General features: G+C 44.5%; 2 protein-coding genes across 2 annotated transcripts in view; one reads left to right on the top strand and one right to left on the bottom strand.

Moving 5' to 3' along the window:
• LOC130296246 (oocyte zinc finger protein XlCOF7.1-like) overlaps window positions 1-18,957 on the bottom strand; it is a 224,758-nt gene that overhangs the window by 26,904 nt on the left and 178,897 nt on the right. The gene's annotated exons all lie outside the window — the stretch shown is intronic.
• On the top strand, window positions 2,039-18,317 carry LOC130296289 (oocyte zinc finger protein XlCOF6-like). The gene is made up of 3 exons (XM_056547682.1): window positions 2,039-2,068; window positions 13,719-14,511; window positions 16,191-18,317. Exons 2-3 carry the CDS (start codon window positions 13,767-13,769, stop codon window positions 17,555-17,557), a joined length of 2,112 nt encoding a protein of 703 aa, XP_056403657.1. The 5' UTR covers window positions 2,039-2,068; window positions 13,719-13,766; the 3' UTR covers window positions 17,558-18,317.

The raw sequence follows: 18,957 nt of genomic DNA, 5'->3' as shown, positions 1-18,957 counted from the left end.
AGAGCTGTATATGTGTAATGTACATGTAGCTGAGCTGTATGTGTACACAGTAGAGCTGTATATGTGTAATGTACATGTAGCTGAGCTGTATGTGTACACAGTAGAGCTGTATATGTGTAATGTACATGTAGCTGAGCGGTATGTGTACACAGTAGAGCTGTATATGTGTAATGTACATGTAGCTGAGCTGTATGTGTACACAGTAGAGCTGTAAATGTGTAATGTACATGTAGCTGAGCTGTACATTACATTGTACATTACACATATACAGCTCTACTGTGTACACATACAGCTCAGCTACATGTACATTACACATATACAGCTCTACTGTGTACACATACAGCTCAGCTACATGTACATTACACATATACAGCTCTACTGTGTACACATACAGCTCAGCTACATGTACATTACACATATACAGCTCTGCTGTGTACACATACAGCTCAGCTACATGTACATTACACATATACAGCTCTACTGTGTACACATACAGCTCAGCTACATGTACATTACACATATACAGCTTTACTGTGTACACATACAGCTCAGCTACATGTACATTACACATACAGCTCTACTGTGTACACATACAGCTCAGCTACATGCATATTACACATATACAGCTCTACTGTGTACACAAACAGCTCAGCTACATGTACATTACGCATATACAGCTCTACAGTGTACACATACAGCTCAGCTACATGCACATTACGCATATACAGCACTACTGTGTACACATACAGCTCAGCAACATGCACATTACACATATACAGCTCTACTGTGCACACATACAGCTCAGCTACATGTACATTACACATACAGCTCTACTGTGCACACATACAGCTCAGCTACATGTACATTACACATATACAGCTCTACTGTGTACACATACAGCTCAGCTACATGCACATTACACATATACAGCTCTACTGTGTACACATACAGCTCAGCTACATGCACATTACACATATACAGCTCTACTGTGTACACATACAGCTCAGCTACATGTACATTACACATATACAGCTCTACTGTGTACACATACAGCTCAGCTACATGTACATTACACATATACAGCTCTACTGTGTACACATACAGCTCGGCTACATGTACATTACACATATACAGCTCTACTGTGTACACATACAGCTCAGCTACATGCACATTACACATATACAGCTCTACTGTGTACACATACAGCTCAGCTACATGCACATTACACATATACAGCTCTACTGTGTACACATACAGCTCGGCTACATGTACATTACACATATACAGCTCTACTGTGTACACATACAGCTCGGCTACATGTACATTACATATACAGCTCTACTGTGTACACATACAGCTCAGCTACATGCACATTACACACAGCTCTACTGTGTACACATACAGCTCAGCTACATGCACATTACACACAGCTCTACTGTGTACACATACAGCTCAGCTACATGTACATTACACATATACAGCTCTACTGTGTACACATACAGCTCAGCTACATGCACATTACACATATACAGCTCTACTGTGTACACATACAGCTCAGCTACATGTACATTACACATATACAGCTCTACTGTGTACACATACAGCTCAGCTACATGTACATTACACATATACAGCTCTACTGTGTACACATACAGCTCAGCTACATGTACATTACACATATACAGCACTACTGTGTACACATACAGCTCAGCTACATGCACATTACACATATACAGCTCTACTGTGTACACATACAGCTCAGCTACATGCACATTACACACAGCTCTGCTGCAGACATATATAACACACACATACACAGCTCTGCACCACGCACATCACACACACACAGCTCTGCTGCATACACATAACTTCAGCTCATCCAGCAGCGATCACAACCAGCACAGCAGAGTCCTGCATACACTGAGCAGATGAGCCTAGAGCAGCAGCCCCTGATCATGTGACTCCTCCTCCTCCTCTTTCTCCATGTGACTGATCACATGACTGTGACATCATGGCAGGTGGTGTAAGCACAGGGTAAGTACCCGGCTCTGTACAGTCTGCGGTGGAGGTATGTAGTGTATATATATATATATGAGGATTGTGATGTCATCAGGAGGAGTCGCAGTTCTCGGTGACGTCATTACGGGGGACATAGAAATTATTGAAGAACTTTTATTTATTTTGTATTTGTGGATGTAAACAGCAGCGATTCCTCCATTGTTACCATTAACCCTTTAACTCCTTGGGGACGGAGCCCATTATAACCCTAAGGACGGGAGCATTTTTTGCAATTCTGACCACTGTCACTTTAAACATTAATAACTCTGGGATGCTTTTACTTTTCATTCTGATTCCGAGATTGTTTTTTCGTGACATATTCTACTTTATGTTAGTGGTAAATTTTTGGCGATATTTGCATCATTTCTTGGTGAAAAATTCCAAAATTAGATGAAAAAATTTAAAATTTAGCATTTTTCTAACTTTGGAGCTCTCTACTTGTAAGGAAAATGAACATTTTAAATAAATTATATTTTGATTCACATATACAATATGTCTACTTTATGTTTGCATCATAAAGTTGAGATGTTTTTACTTTTGGGCTTCAAAGTTCAGAAGCAATTTTCCAATTTTTCACAAAATTTTCAAAATCGGAATTTTTTAGGGGCCAGTTCAGGTTTGAAGTGGATTTGAAGGGTCTTATTATTAGAAATACCCCATAAATGCCCCCATTATAAAAACTGCACCCCTCAAAGTATTCAAAATGACATTCAGTAAGTTTGTTAACCCTTTAGGTGTTTCACAGGAATAGCAGCAAAGTGAAGGAGAAAATTCAAAATCTTAATTTTTTACACTCGCATGTTCTTGTAGACCCAGTTTTTGAAATTTTACAAGGGGTAAAAGGAGAAAAAGCCCCCCAAAATATGTAACCCAATTTCTCTCGAGTAAGGAAATACCTCATATGTGGATGTAAAGTGTTCGGCGGGCGCAGTAGAGGGCTCAGAAGGGAAGGAGCGACAATGGGATTTTGGAGAGTAAGTTTTGCTGAAATGATTTTTGGGGGGCATGTTGCATTTAGGAAGCCCCTATGGTGCCAGAACAGCAAAAAAAAAACACATGGCATACTATTTTGGAAACTACACCCCTCAAGGCACTTAACAAGGGGTCCAGTGAGCCTTAACACCCCACAGATGTTTGACGACTTCGTTAAATTCGGATGTGTAAATGGAAAAAAAAAATTTTCACTAAAGTGCAGTTTTTTCCCCCAAATTTACCATTTCTACAAAAGGTAATGGGAGAAAAATCCCCCCAAAATTTGTAACGCAATTTCTCCCGAGTACGGCGATACCCCATATGTGGCCCTAAACTGTTGCCTTGAAATACGACAGGGCTCTGAAGTGAGAGAGCGCTATGCGCATTTGAGGCCTGAATAAGGAATTTGCAGTAAGGGTGGACCCGGTTATAAGGATGGGGCTTGTCTCCACCAAAACCCTACAGCAGTGTCTCCCACAGGGTGCCTCCAGCTGTTGCAAGACTCCCAGCCTGCCAGGACAGTCTATGGATGTCTGGCAACACTGGGAGTTGTGGTTTTGCCACAGCTGGAGGCGCCGTTTAGGAAACACTGCCGTATGAGACGTTTTTCATTTTTATTGGGAGGGAGGGGGGGGGGGCGACGTGTAAGGGGTGTATGTGTAGTGTTTTACTTTTTATTATTTGTTAGTGTAGTGTTTTTAGGGTACATTCACACAGGCGGGGGTTCACAGTAAGTTTCCTTGAAGGAAACCCACTGTAAACCCGCCCGTGTGAATGTACCCTGTAACCTTCAGCTGTGGCAAAATGACAACTCCCAGAATGCACTGACAGACCGTACATGCTGGGAGTTGTAGTTTTACAACAGCTGTAGGCACACTGGTGCAGAACCACTGAGTTAGAAAACAGACTCTAGCTCAGTGATTCCAACCCATGTGCCTCCAGCTGTTGCAAGACTACAACTCCCAGCATGTACGGTCTGTCAGTGCACTCTGGGAGTTGTAGTTTTGCAACAGCTGGAGGCACACGGGTTGGAATCACTGAGTTAGGAAACAGACTCTAGATCAGTGTTTCCCAACCAGTGTGCCTACAGCTGTTGCAAAACTACAATTCCCAGCATGCCCGTACAGTCAGGGATGCTGGGCATGTAGTTCTGCAATATCTGGCCCTTCAGATGTTGCCGAACTACAACTCCCAGTATGCCTGGACAGTCTGGGCATGCTAGGAGTTGTAGTTATGCAACAACTGGGGAAGAACAGTGGTCTCCAAACTGTAGCCCTCCAGATGTTGCAAAACTACAACTCCAAGCATGCCCAGACTGTCCAGGCATGCTGAAGGGCCAGATATTGCAGAACTACACGCCCAGCATCCCTGACTGTCTGGCCATGCTGGGAGTTGTAGTTTTGCAACATCTGCAGGGCTACAGTTTGGAGACCACCATATAGTGGTCTCCAAACTGTGCCACTTTAGATGTTGCAAAACTACAACTCCCAGCATACCCAGACAGTCAGTGCATGCTGGGAGTTGTAGTTTTGCAACATCTGGAGGACCACAGTTTAGAGACCACTACACAGTGGTCTCCAAACTGTGACCCTCCAGATGTTGCAAAACTACAACTCCCAGCATGCCCAGAGAGCCTTTGGCTGTGTGGGCATGCTGGGAGTTGTAGTTTTGCTGCTTTTAGAAGGCCACAGTGAAGATCACTTATCGCGATCTTCACTGCAGCCTTCTCCGCCGCACTTTCTGGCTGTCGCTCTTCCGCCTGCCGCCGCTGCTCCGGGATGCCGACGCCTCCGCTGCCTCCTCCGGTCCGGGTAAGTTGGGCCATGTCCCCCCACTCGCCGCCCGTGTTCCCCCCGCTCTGTACCGACTTCGATCGGTGCGCAGAGTGGGGAGAAATGAACTGTAACCCCCCGCCCCCCTCCTGCCATTGGTGGTCAGCCTGACAGACCAATGGCAGGGAATAGAAGGGGGTGGCAACATTGCCACCTCGCTCCTATCCTTTAGGCTGGTCGGAGCTGGCTCTGACAGCTCAGATCAGTCTTATTTTCCGGGAGATCGGGTCACCAGTGACCCGATTTGCCCGGATCGCGGCAAATCGCAGGTCTGAATTGACCTGCGATTTGCTGCGATCGCCTATATGGGGGGGTCTCAGGACCCCCCTAGGCATTGCCACGGGATGCCTGCTGATAGATATCAGCAGTCATCCCGGTCCGATCACCGCCCGGCGAGCGGCAGTGATCGGAAATGCCGAGGGCGTATGGATACGCCCTCCGTCCTTAAGTGACGGGACGCGAGGGCCTATGCATACGCCCTTCGTCCCCAAGGAGTTAATGATGCTGGTAGTTTTGGCCTTAATGAAACAAATGTTTATTTTTGTATTTCCCTCATCACCTTCTAAGGGTAGGTTCACACGGCCGTTGTCTTCCCTACCGCTTTTCTCCTAAGGCTCCTTTCACACTATGAGTATTCATCCGTTATTAACCTCTTCAGGACTCAGGGCGTATGCATACGCCCTGCATCCCGAGTCCTTAAGGACGTGGGGCGTATGGATACGCCCGTGGGAATTCCGGTCCCCTATCAGCAGTCATCCCTTGCATATGCCCAGGGGGGTCCTGAGACGGTCAATTCAGACCAACGATTTTCGGCGGATACGGGTTATACCGGTGTCCGGTCCCCCTGAAGGGATAGGAGTAAGTGACAGGGGTGCCACCCCTCCTATGCCTGCTATTAGTTATCAAGACGCGACGACCAATAGCAGATCGGGGGCGAAGGGGTTAAAGTTCGGCTCCCCCGTCCTGCCCACCGACAGTACTCCGGGCAGAACGGGGGAACTGTAGCGTGACCGGCGGTGGTGGAGGTCCCTTACCTGATCGGCTGCGGCGGGCGGCGATGACGTGTGGCTCCCTGATGAAGACTACGGAAGTCGGTGAGTAGTTGCATAGCAACATCTGGTGGGGGGCTAAACTTTGGAGACCACGATACAATGCTCTCTAAACTGTAGCCTCCCCCCCCCAGATGTTGCAAAACTACAACTCCCAGCATTCCCAGACAGCCGTTTGAGCATGCTGGGATTTGTAGTTTTGCAAGATTTAGAGGGTTGCAGTTTGGAGATGACTTTGCAGTGATCTATAAACTGTAGTCCTCCAGATCTTGCAAAACTACAACTCCCAGCATGCCCACACAGCAGTTTGCTGTCTGGGCATGCTGTGATTTGTAGTTTTTCAACATCTGGAGGTCCACAGTTTGGAGATCACTGTGCAGTGGTCTCTAAACTGTAGCCCTCCAGATGTTGCAAAACTGCAAATCCCAGCATGCCCAAATAGCTGTCTCGGCATGCTGGAAGTTGTAGTTGCGTACCTCCAGCTGTTGCATAACTACATCTCCCTGCATGCCCTTCTGCGATCAGTACATGCTGGGAGTTGTAGTTTTGCAACAGCTGGAGGCACACTGGTTGGAAAATACTGAGTTAGGTAACAGAAACTTACTGAAGGTTTTCCAACCAGTGTGCCTCCAGCTGTTGCAAAAGTACAACTCCCAGCATGCACGATCTGTCAGTACATGCTGGGAGTTGTAGTTTTGGTTGAAATAATTTTTATTGGATTTCTTTTTTTGAGAAATTTACAACAAAGGAAAGATTGGCCAAAGAAAACCACGTGGCCAAGGAACAATACATAACAAATATAACACAGTTATATAAATATTACTAAAGCGGAGTTGTAGTTTTGAAACAGCTGGAGGTTTGCCCCCCCCCCCCCCGCCCCCCCATGTGAACGTACAGGGTACATTCACACAGGTACAGTACAGTAAGTTTCCTGCTTCAAGTTTGAGCTGCGGCAAATTTTCTGCTGCAGTGCAAACTCCTAGCGGTAAACTCACTGTAAACCTGCGCCAGTGTGAATGTACCCTAAAAACACTACACTAACACATAATAAAGAGTAAAACACTACATATACACCCCCTTACACTGTCCCCCCCCCCCCCCCCTCCCAATAAAAATGAAAAACGTATTGTACGGCAGTGTTTCCAAAACGGAGCCTCCAGCTGTTGCAAAACAACAACTCCCAGCATTTCTGGACAGCCACTGACTGTCCAGGCATGCTGGGAGTTTAGCAACAGCTGGAGGCACCCTGTTTGGGAATCACGGAATCACTTCACATGGAATACCCCTATGTCCACCCCTATGCAATCCCTATTTTAGTCCTCAAATGCGCATGGCGCTCTCTCATTTCAGAGCCCTGTCGTATTTCAAGGAAACAGTTTAGGGCCACATATGGGGTATTTCTGTACTCGGGAGAAATTGCACGACAAATTTTGGGGGCCTTTTTCTCCTTTTACCCCTTATGAAAATGAAAAGTTGGGGTCTACATCAGCTGGTTAGTGTAAAAAAAAAGAATTTTTTTTTACACTAACATTCTGGTGTTGCCCCATACTTTTTATTTTCACAAGAGGTAAAAGGAAAAAAAGTCCCCCAAAATTTGTAATGCAATTTCTCTTGAGTACAGAAATACCCCATATGTGGGCGCAAAATGCTCTGCGGACGCACAACAAGGCTCAGGAGTGAGAGCGCACCATGTACATTTGAGGCCTAAATTGGTGATTTGCGCAGGGGTGGCTGATTTTATAGCGGTTCTGACATAAACGCAAAAAAATAAATACCCACATGTGACCCCATTTTGGAAGCTACACCCCTCATGTAATGTAATAAAGGCTATAGTGAGCATTTAGGCCCCACAGGTGTCTGACAGATTTTTGGAACAGTGGTCTGTGAAAATGAAAAATTTTATTTTTCATTTGCACAGCCCACTGTTCCAAAGATCTGTCAAATGCCAGTGGGGTGTAAATACTCACTGAACCCCTTATTAAATTCCGTGAGGGGTGTAGTTTCCAAAATGGGGTCACATGTGGGGGGTCCACTGTTCTGGAACCACAAGGAGCTTTGTAAATGCACAAGGCCCCTGACCTCTATTCCAACCAAATTCACTCTCTAAAAGCTCAATGGCGCTCCTCCTCTTCTGAGCATTGTAGTGCACCAGCAGAGCACTTGACGTCCACACATGGGGTATTTCCATACTCAGAAGAAATGGGGTTACAAATTTTGGGGGGCATTTTCTCCTATTACCCCTTGTAGAAATGTAAAATTTGGGGGAAAACCAGCATTCTAGTGAAATTTTTTTTTTAATTTACACATCCAACTTTAACTAAAAGTCGTCAAACACCTGTGGGGTGTTAAGGCTCACTATACCCCTTGTTACATTCCTTGAGGGGTGTAATTTCCAAAATAGTATGCCTTGTGGTTTTTTTTTTCTTTCTTGCTGTTCTGGCACCATAGGGGCTTCCTAAATCTGACATGCCCCCCAAAAACCATTTCAGCAAAATTTTCTTTCCAAAAGCCAAATGTGACTCCTCTTCTGAGCATTGTAGTGCGCCCGCAGTGCACTTGACGTCCACACATGGGGTATTTTCAAACTCAGAAGGGATGGTGTTACACATTTTAGGGACATTTTCTCCTATTACTCCTTGTAAAAATGTAAAATTTTTTGGGGAAAAAAATGCATTTTAGTGGGAAAAAAATTAATTTACACGTCCAAATTTAACGAAAAGTCGTCAAACACCTGTGGGGTGTTAAGGCTCACTGTACCCCTTGTTACGTTCGCTGAGGGGTGTAGTTTCCAAAATAGTATGCCATGTGGGGTTTTCTTGCTGTTCTGGCACCATAGGGGCTTCCTAAATGTGACTTACCCTCCAAAAACCATTTCAGAAAAACTCACTCTCCAAAATCCCATTGTCGCTCCTTCCCTTCTGAGCCCTCTAGTGCACCCACAGAACACTTGACATACACATATGAGGTATTTCCTTACTCGAGAGAAATTGGGTTACACATTTTAGGAAGATTTTTCTCCCTTTAGCCCTTGTAAAAATTCAAAAACTGGGTTGTCCATTTTCCTTATAAGCAGAGAGTTTCAAAGTAAAAAAAAGGCAAAATTTTCATAAAATTTTGGAATTTTTCACCAAGAAATGATGCAAGTATCGACAAAATTTTACCACTAACATAAAGTAGAATGTCACAAAAAACAATCTCAGAATCAGAATGAAAATTAAAAGCACTAAATTAGTGTTTGTACTACAATCCCCATCATGGAACAGACTCTGTTCCATGATGGGGGTTGTAGTACAGGAGCTGAGGGAATGATTGCATCGGATCTCACTTCTGAGACCCAATGCGATTCGAAGTTATTAAACAGGGGGAGGGTGGCATGCTGTGCTCCCCTGCAATGTACAATGTATTTTACTTTCATTTTTAAATTCCCCGCCGGGAGCCCTGAATGGCCGGTACTGAGGAGCCATTCAGGGCTCCTGGCGGGGATTTCAAATAGAAGCGCTGCGGTGGGGAAAGATATATAGAATCGCAGGGAGGGTTATATGTCTGGACCCACAGCGCTTCTAAATATCTTACCCCCCCGCAGCACATTTATATCTGTGTCCCCCCCCCCCCCCCGCGCATCGCATTTATATATGTTCCCTCCGCAGCGCATTTATGTATGTTTCCCCCACAGTGCTATCATATATAAATGCGCTGCGGGGGGGGGGACATATATAGAAGCACTGTGGGGGCCAAAGGATAGAGGATAAGATGTCTGATCGTAGGGGGCCCGCTGCTGAGACCCCCCCCCCGCGATCTCACTGCAGCACCTGCATTCCCTGACTTCACGTCACACCCCCCTCAATTCATGTCTATGGGAGGGGGCGTGACGGCCTCCCAAAGACATGAATGGAGGGGGTGTAGCGTGACGTCACGTCCCCAGTCCTGGAAACCCAGTCCTGGAGACGCAGCCCAGCATAGAATGCAGGTGCTGCAGGGAGATCAAGGCGGCCCCCCGCGATCAGACAATCCTTTGGATAGGGGATAAGATGTTTTTGCATGGAATTCCCTCTTTAACCTCTTCAGGACATAGGGTGTATGCATACGCCCTTTATCCCGAGTCCTTAAGGACGTAGGGCATATGCATACGCCCGTGGGAATTCCGGTCCCCGCCACTAGCCGGTTGGGGACCGGACCGGGATGCCTGCTGGAATCATAAAGCAGGCATCCCGGCACATCGTCGAGGCATCCCGGCACATCGCCGAGGGGGGATGTCGGCGATCACAGAAAATCGCATGTCAATTCAGACATGCAATTTTCTGCTATTCCAGGCTGATCGGGTCTTTGGTGACCTGATCACCCGGAAAATAGGGAGGATTGGAGCTGTCAGTGACAGCCCCAATCATCCTGAGGGATAGGAGCGAGGTCACAGTGCTGCGATCTCCTCCTATCCCCTGCCATTGGCCAGAACTGATTCTGACCAAAAGCAGCGCAGGACAGTGGGTTGCCATGGTAACCCCCCATTCTGCCCACCCCTGGATGTCGGGCAGAACGGGGGGAGAAGATGGAGGCCGGTACCTGAGGACAAGATGCAGTGGGGACCGTCGATCGTCGCTGTAGACAGCGGAGATCACGGCGCAGGTAGGGAAACAATGGTGGGGGGGGGGGAAGGAAGGGGCAGTAAGCGATATTTTCTGTTGCCCACTAGGTGCCAAACTGCAACTCCCAGCATGCCCAGACAGCCAAAGGCTGGGCATGCTGGGAGTTGTAGTTTTGCAACATCTGGAGGGTCACAGTTTGGAGACCACTGTTACAGTGGTGCCCAAACGGTAACCCTCCAGATGTTGCCAAACTACAACTCTCAGCATGCCAAGACTGCCCAGGCATGCTGGGAGTTGTAGTTCTGTAACATCTGTGCCTTCAGATTTTGCAATTTTCATGAAATTTTTGAAAATTGCTGCTCTACTTTGAAGCCCACTAATTTTTTCAAAAAGTAAAAATATGTTCATTTTATGATGCCAACATAAAGCGGACATATTGTGTTTGTGAAAAAAAAAAAAATTATTGGGAATATCCATTTTCCTTACAAGCAGAGAGCTTCAAAGTTAGAAAAATGCAAAATTTTCAAAATGTTCATGATATTTTGGGATTTTTCACCAAAAAAGGATGCAGGTAACAACGAAAATTTACCACCAATATAAAGTAGAATATGTCACGAAAAAATATCAGAATCAGAATATTCGGTAAAAGCGTTTTAGAGTTATTAATGCGTAAAGTGACGATGGTCAGAATTGTGAAAAAGGGCTGCGTCCTTAAGGTGAAAAAGGGCTGCGTCCTTAAGGGGTTAAGTGAGGTTGGTTACTGACCCAATCAAAGGCCTTTTTCTCTTCTGTGTTGAGATTTTTCTCTTTCTCTGGATGAACTAAGCATCTCGTATCGCTAAGCACTGCAGTAGTGAAGAGATCTAATGGAGTGCCTGGGCATACTGGGGGTTAAAAGTTGACGGCTTTCCCCCTGAGAATTTAGTTGTATATATCTCTTTACTTTCTACGAATGAAGAGTCTGCAGCTAACGCAGCCAATATCCTCACATCATGGGATTCCCTTTCATCAAGACCTGAATCTACACTAAAACCTAATAGGCCTATGCATATTGGTGACTTTCTTTTTGTTAACGAAAGATCGAATCTTCCTTATTGTTAAATATTTTATGCAGATTTATTTTCCTGACTGCTTTGAAGAGGTCGACTTCAAACTGGGGGATGTCGAACCCCTCATGCCGTCCATAATTAAGACCCTTGGACAAGACGGCAATGACTTCCGATATTGATGATATTGTCTGTACTAGTTACTCCTGCCACGACACTGTCTTTCGCTTCTGTTGGTATCTGTTCATTCCTCCTCTTATGCTTCCCCCTCCTAATCTTTCTCCTAAAGGGGCTTCATCTTTTTTATCTTTCGACTTTTGATCCCTAGTTGTTTCCTTGTTGGCTTCATCCGATGCACTCGTATCAGAGTCTGTGGTCCAATAGTCAGGACTTCTGTTTTTTCTTTAGAAATTTTCTCCTTCTCCCTTTTTGATTAAACCCTGCGGGTTTTTGATTTCTCCAAGTGAACACTGCGTCTGTGTCGTAATCTCTTTTATCACGAAGGAATTTGTCCCTTTTCCGATCTGACTTCTTTCTGATCTCCTCCACTGACACAACCTGAAGCCTTTCTAGCCATGCCGGATATACATAAGTACGAGGGTCCTGAGGTTGTTATTGATCCATCATCTTAATTTCCAGCTTCTAGGACAGTGGTTCTCAACCTTTTTCGCAACTGTACCCCCAAAGGGTGAAAGTATGTCCGTTGGTACCCCTCGCGCTTAAGTTTGTGCAGAACTTACATGCGAGGCGTACCCGTGGACAAAATAAGTAATAAAAGTACTTAATTTCATAATGGCATGTGCTTACCTTTATAATGCGATACTATAATCCCCTTGTGTCATTATTCCCCCCTCCCTCTGATCCCCTTTTGCTATAATCGGATAAGGGGATCAAGATTGAGAAGGGGGGATAAGGATTACCCCCCTCCATATGAATCCCCGTGTGCCATTATTCCCCCCTCCCTCTGATCCCCTTTTGCCATTATCCCCCCCCCCTCCATATTAATCCCATTGTGCCATTATTCTCCTCTCCGATCCCCCTAGGCCAATATATGAGATACATACAATAACACCCTCCCATATTGCGGTGTTACACTTAGTTTAACATGCTTACCAGGCCTTTGTCTATGCCGTTCGGCGGGAGTCAGAGGGCCGCACTGACGAGTGACGTCCTTCTGCGCTGTCCTTCTGGCTCCGCACATCGTCAGGGATGTCACACATCAGGCCCGGCAGCCACTGCAGCTCACGGTACACTGTAGGGAGCTGCCGCGGTGACTGTGGTGTCCAATCCCCGCTCTGCGATGACAAATACTGGCCAATGCATGGCCGGTATTTGTCAGCGAAATGCTGTATCCCTGCATAACTCCTGGCGTACCCCTTGGGGTACGCTTACCTCTGGTTGAGAACCCTTGTTCTAGGAGACCTGCAGCTATAAGGCTGAGATAACACCTCCTGTTATGTCATTTTTGGGCATTATGATAATAAAATGTAATTTAAAATGGGCTAGCTAACTGTCTAAATGAATACTTCTGTTCAGTTTTTACAAAGGAATATTAAGGAAAAGGACCTCCGTTAGGGAGGAAGACTAATGAATCTCTTGGTGCATGTGCGTACAGAGAAAGGCATTCTAAGTCAGCTATCTAAAGCAGTGTTTCCCAACCAGGGTGCCTCCAGGTTTTGCAAAACTACAACTTCCAGCATGTCTGGGTAGCCAGGCACCCTGGTTGGGAAACACTGGTCTAAAGTTAAGACAGAAAAGTCACACAGACCTAATCAGATACACCCACATTATTAAAAGAGCCTAGCCGTAGCCTGCTCACTACTTCTATATAATGTTCTCCATGCTACTGCTGATTTTTAGTGTGTACTATAAAGAGACAGAAGAACAGGATCCTCTTGTCTGTGTATCCAGTGTAAGACATCATAGAGGCTAGGGTGCACCCACCAGCTTAGAGACAACTAAAAATTTAAGATTGAGCAGAAACCTGGTGAAACATGCAATATATAAGGTACAGTATATAATGGCTTGAAAAAATGCTACTCCTTATGTACACTCCCACATAAAGTAGATTATTCTGATACATTACCCAAAAGACAGCCGTGCTTTTATAATTTTTTTTCACCCTAAAAATATTCCAGGTGACTTTACTGTCTGATGACTTTTACAATATTTCTTTTACAGCTTTTGAATCAAGGGAATGATCTGATCTATATTAATGCTCCAGACAGAATGGTAAAAGAAGAAGAGACAGATGTAATCAGTGATGAGCAGTATAAGGAGGACATTCCTGCAGGGAAAGATCTGCTCCATATTAATGCTACAGACATAAAGGAAGAAGAGACAGATGTGAGCAGTGATGAGCAGTATAAGGAGGACATTCCCACAGGGAAAGATCTGAACTCTATTTTTGCTACAGACATAACGAAAGAAGAAAAGGCAGATGTGAGTGGTGATGAGCAGTATATGGAGGACATTCCTACAGGGAAAGATCTGAACTATATTAATACTACAGACATAAAGAAAGAAGAAGAGACAGATGTGAGCAGTGATGAGCAGTATATGAAGGACATTCCTTCAGGGAAAGATCTTATCTATGCTACAGACATAAAGGAAGAAGAAGAGACAGATGTGAGTGGTGATGAGCAGTATAAAAAGGACATTCCTACAGGGAAAGATCTTAACTCTATTAATACTCCAGACAAAAGGGTAAAAGAAGAAGAGACAAATGTGAGGGGCAATCAGCAGTATAAAGAGGACATTCCTACAAGGAACGATCTGATCTATATTAATGCTACAAACATAAGGGTAAAAGAAGAAGAGACAGATGTGAGCGGTCATGAGCAGTATATGAAGGACATTCCTACAGGGAAAGATCTGAACTATATTAATACTACAGACATAAAGGAAGAAGAGGAGACAGATGTGAGCAGTGATGAACAGTATAAAGAGGACATTCCTACAGGTTATTGTCCAGGTGAGTAGTAACCATTAAATGCAGAGAGGAGTCACAGATGTTATTTAGTCAGTTTCAAAGGGAATTTCTAAAAAATTCAAAAAATTGGTGTCCATCTGCTGTTACTTTTTATTCTATACATTTCCTATTCAGCCTAAAACTAAATAAAATATGGGTAAAAATGTGACATTGCTGATGAGGAAAACGTATTTTCACAATTTTTGGACAAATGAGCTATTAATGCCAATTATATATAGAAGAAAGAATGAGATAGAAGATTTGCTGAAATATAAGCAACAGCTGCAGACTTATAGATGGTTCAGCTCCTGTGCACATCCTAGACTAAATAACAACTACTAACAGTAGCTAATCCTAACAGTAGTAAAATGAAAAAATGTTTTGGATGCTTTAGTTTTTACATTGTACTTTAGAGTAAAGTTGACGTTCTCTTTATTCTATGGGTCGATAAGATTAAAGTCATAGATGAAATTGGACTGACACATAGAATAAAAAAAAGTACAGTGACCCCTCGACCTACGATGGCCCTGACATACGATAATTTCAACATGCGATGGCCTCTCAGAGGTCATATTGAAGGCAGCATCAACATACGATGCTTTTTTATGTCGGGGCCATCGTATAAATGGCTATCCGGCAGCGCAGACTGCTTCAGCTGCCACCGGATAGCCATTTACGGTGCCCCATGTGGTCCGCTGACGATCACTTACCTGTCCTCGGGGCTCCGGCGCGTCCTCTTTGGGATCCCCTGCATCGTCGGCGCTCTCCATCGACATAATCACGTCGCTGCGCACGCCGTCCCGTCTTCCAATAGGAGCGGCGTGCGTAGCAACGTGATGGCGGCGATGGAGAGCACGGATGCCGGGGAAGCAGATGCCTTGCCGGAGCGTCGGGGACACCTAGGGGACGCGGCGACAGCTATGGACGGCGACATCCAGGGCAGCGGTGACGGTACAACTTCCTCTAACAGTGAGTACAACTTCCTCTAACAGTGGTCTACAACCTGCGGACCTCCAGATGTTGCAAAACGACAACACCCAGCATGCCCGGACAGCCAACGGCTGTCCGGGCATGCTGGGTGTTGTAGTTTTGCAATATCTGGAGGTCCGCAGGTTGTAGACCACTGTACTATACTTTACATTGCACTGATCCCTCAACACGCGATGGTTTCTACAATCGATGGTCCATTTGGAACGGATTACCATCGTATGTTGAGGGACCAATGTATTGTAAAAACTAAAGCATCCAAAATTACATATTTTTCAATTTTCCAGTACGCTTTATGGTAACATGAAGGGTGTCAGTACAAAGTACAATTGGTCTTGCAAAATACAAGCCCTCGTATTGGTCTGTGAATGGGTATGAGTGGTGGTTTTAAGAAGGCGAGAAGAAAAAAAAAGAAAAAATGATCACTGCGATCTCAGTCTTACTGCAGGAGATGGGGGAGAGAGAAGATTATTAGATCAGATGGTGAGAATGTTCTATGATGTCAAATAATGGAATAATTCAGCACTAATTGTACATGTGACTGACTGTACATTTGACTGACTGTACATGTGACTGACTGTACATGTGACTGACTGTACATGTGACTGACTGTACATGTGACTGACTGTACATGTGTGCATAATGTTTAAGGTTCTATTACTGATAAATAACATAAACTGTTATATCCTTGGCAGATTCTTGTACCAGGAGATCAGAGGAGAATCTTATATCTTCAGATTATAAAGCAGATGATGATATCACACAAGATACACAGAGAATTCACACAGAGGAGAAGCAATTTTCATGCCAAGAATGTGGGAAATGTTTTATTTTCAAATCACAGCTTGATAGACATGTGAGAACTCACACAGGGGGGAAGCCATTTTCATGTCAAGAATGTGGGAAACGTTTTACTATGAAATCACATCTTGTTCAACATCAGAGAATTCACACTGGGGAGAAGGCATTTCCATGTCAAGAATGTGGGGAATGTTTTACTATGAAATCATATCTTGTTGACCATCAGAGGATTCACACAGGGGAGAAGCCATTTTCATGCCAAGAATGTGGGAAATGTTATAGGCAGAAAGTAAATCTTATTCGCCATCAAGAAATTCACACTGGGGAGAAGCCATTTTCATGTTCTCAATGTGGGGAATGTTTTACTTTGAAATTAAGGCTTGTTGCACATCTGAGAGTTCACACAGGAGAGAAGCCTTTTTCATGCCAAGAATGTGGGAAATGTTTTACTGTAAAATCACACCTTGTTGAACATCAAAAAACTCACACAGGAGAAAAGCCATTTTCGTGTCAAGAATGTGGGAAATGTTTTTCTATAAGAAAAAATCTTCTTGACCATGAGAGGATTCACACAGGAGAAAAGCCATTTCCATGCTTAGAATGTGGCAAATGTTTTAATCCAAAATCAGCTCTTGTTAAACATCAAAAAACTCACACAGGAGAGAAGCCATTTTCATGCTCAGAATGCGAAAAATGTTTCAGGGAGAGAACAGATTTGATTCGCCATCAAAGAATTCACACAGGCGAGAAGCCATTTTCATGCTTAGAATGTGGAAAATGTTTTTTGGAGAAAGGAAAGCTTGTTGAACATCATAGAACGCACACAGGGGAGAAACCATTTCCATGCTCAGAATGTGGGAAATGTTTTTATCTGAAATCAAAGCTTGTTGAACATCAAAAAACTCACACAGGAGAAAAGCCATTTTTATGCTCAGAATGTGGAAAATGTTTTAGAGAGAGAACAGCTTTTATTCGCCATCAAAAAATTCACACAGGCGAGAAGCCATTTTCATGCTCAGAATGTGGAAAATGTTTTTTGGAGAAAAGAAAGCTTGTTGAACATCATAGAATTCACACAGGAGAGAAGCCATTTTCATGCCAAGAATGTGGGAAATGTTTTGCTGTGAAATCACGTCTCGTTCTACATCATAGAACTCACACCGGGGAGAAGCCATATTCATGCTCAGAATGTGGCAAATGCTTTACTCAGAAATCACATCTTGTTGAACATCAGAGAATTCACACACGGAAGAAGTCATAATAACCAGAATATGGGAAACGTTTTTATCCACAAATCACATCTTCATAAATACCAAAGAATTCAGGCAGTGAAGCAGCCTTTTTTAATTAACTTTTTTTATTTTTTTATTGCCAAATAATACAGTAAAATAATTAACACAATTGTTACAGTAAAGCCATTTAGAGGAATACATTATGATTGAAAATGCCTGTTATCTGAGAAGCAAAATGGGGGGAATTTTATTATTTTCTTTACACTTGTTTTTGTGTTTATAAGTTGCATTTATTGCGTAGTGAATATGGTTGCGGGTTTTTTTTTTTTGTGACTTTTCATCTACCACACTTTCTTAGAGTGGGTCTACTTTTTTGGCAGATGCAGTGGATAGTAATTTTTGGGCAAAATATTTGCCCAATTGGCCGTATTTTGTGCAGACACACACAAATCCAATAGTATGCTATTTGTTTGTTGTGTATTTCTCACATACTTAACGGGGTACTCCACTGCCCCAGTGTTCAGAACATTTTGTTCCAAACGCTGGGTGCGGGCTGTGGGGTCGTGATGTCACGCCACGCCCCTCGAGATGTCACACCACACCCTTCGAGATGTCACGCCACCCCCCTCGAGATGTCAAACCACACCCCCTCAGTGCAAATCTATTGGAGGGGGCGTGTGAAGAAATCACAAATAATTAGTAAATTGACTAGAAGCATTGTGTCACATTGTGATTTACATGTGAATAAAACACAGAGGATTATTCAAAGAAAATCCTGAGTGCCGAGGTTTCTTTTTCTTTTTTTTTTCTTTCGTAAAATTTTTACATACCGTATATACTCGAGTATAAGCCGAGTTTTTCAGCACGATTTTTCGTGCTGAAAACACCCCCCTCGGCTTATACTCGAGTGAACTCCCCCCACCCGCAGTAGTCTTCAACCTGCGGACTTCCAGAGGTTTCAAAACTACATCTCCCAGTAAGCCCGGGCAGCCATCGGCTGTCCGGGCTTGCTGGGAGTTGTAGTTTTGAAACCTCCGGAGGTCCGCAGGTTGAAGACCACTGCGGCCTTCAACATCATCCAGCCCCCTCTCACCCCCTTTAGTTCTGAATACTCACCTCCGCTCGGCGCTGGTCCGGTCCTGCAGGACTGTCCGGTGAGGAGGTGGTCCGGTGGGATAGTGGTTCCGGGCTGCTATCTTCACCGGGGAGGCCTCTTCTAAGCGCTTCGGGCCCGGCCTCAGAATAGTCACGTTGCCGTGACAACGACGCAGAGGTGCGTTCATTGCCAACGTACTCCTGCGTCATTGTCAAGGCAACGCCTCTATTCCGGGCCGGAAGCGCGGAGAAGAGGCGCCCCCGGTGAAGATAGCAGCCCGGACCACCTCCTCACCGGACCACCTCCTCTCCGGACAGCCCTGCAGGACCGGAC

Source organism: Hyla sarda, chromosome 1 (genome assembly GCF_029499605.1).
Source record: "Hyla sarda isolate aHylSar1 chromosome 1, aHylSar1.hap1, whole genome shotgun sequence".
Taxonomy (NCBI): domain Eukaryota; kingdom Metazoa; phylum Chordata; class Amphibia; order Anura; family Hylidae; genus Hyla; species Hyla sarda.
This window is presented reverse-complemented; position numbering and strand designations above follow the sequence as displayed.

Bases quoted from the DNA above. Each gene is read 5' to 3' on its own strand.
- LOC130296289 (XM_056547682.1), top strand. From the start codon at position 13,767: ATGGTAAAAGAAGAAGAGACAGATGTAATCAGTGATGAGCAGTATAAG. The intron at 14,512-16,190 runs GTGAGTAGTAAC...TATCCTTGGCAG, and splicing joins TCCTACAGGTTATTGTCCAG to ATTCTTGTACCAGGAGATCA.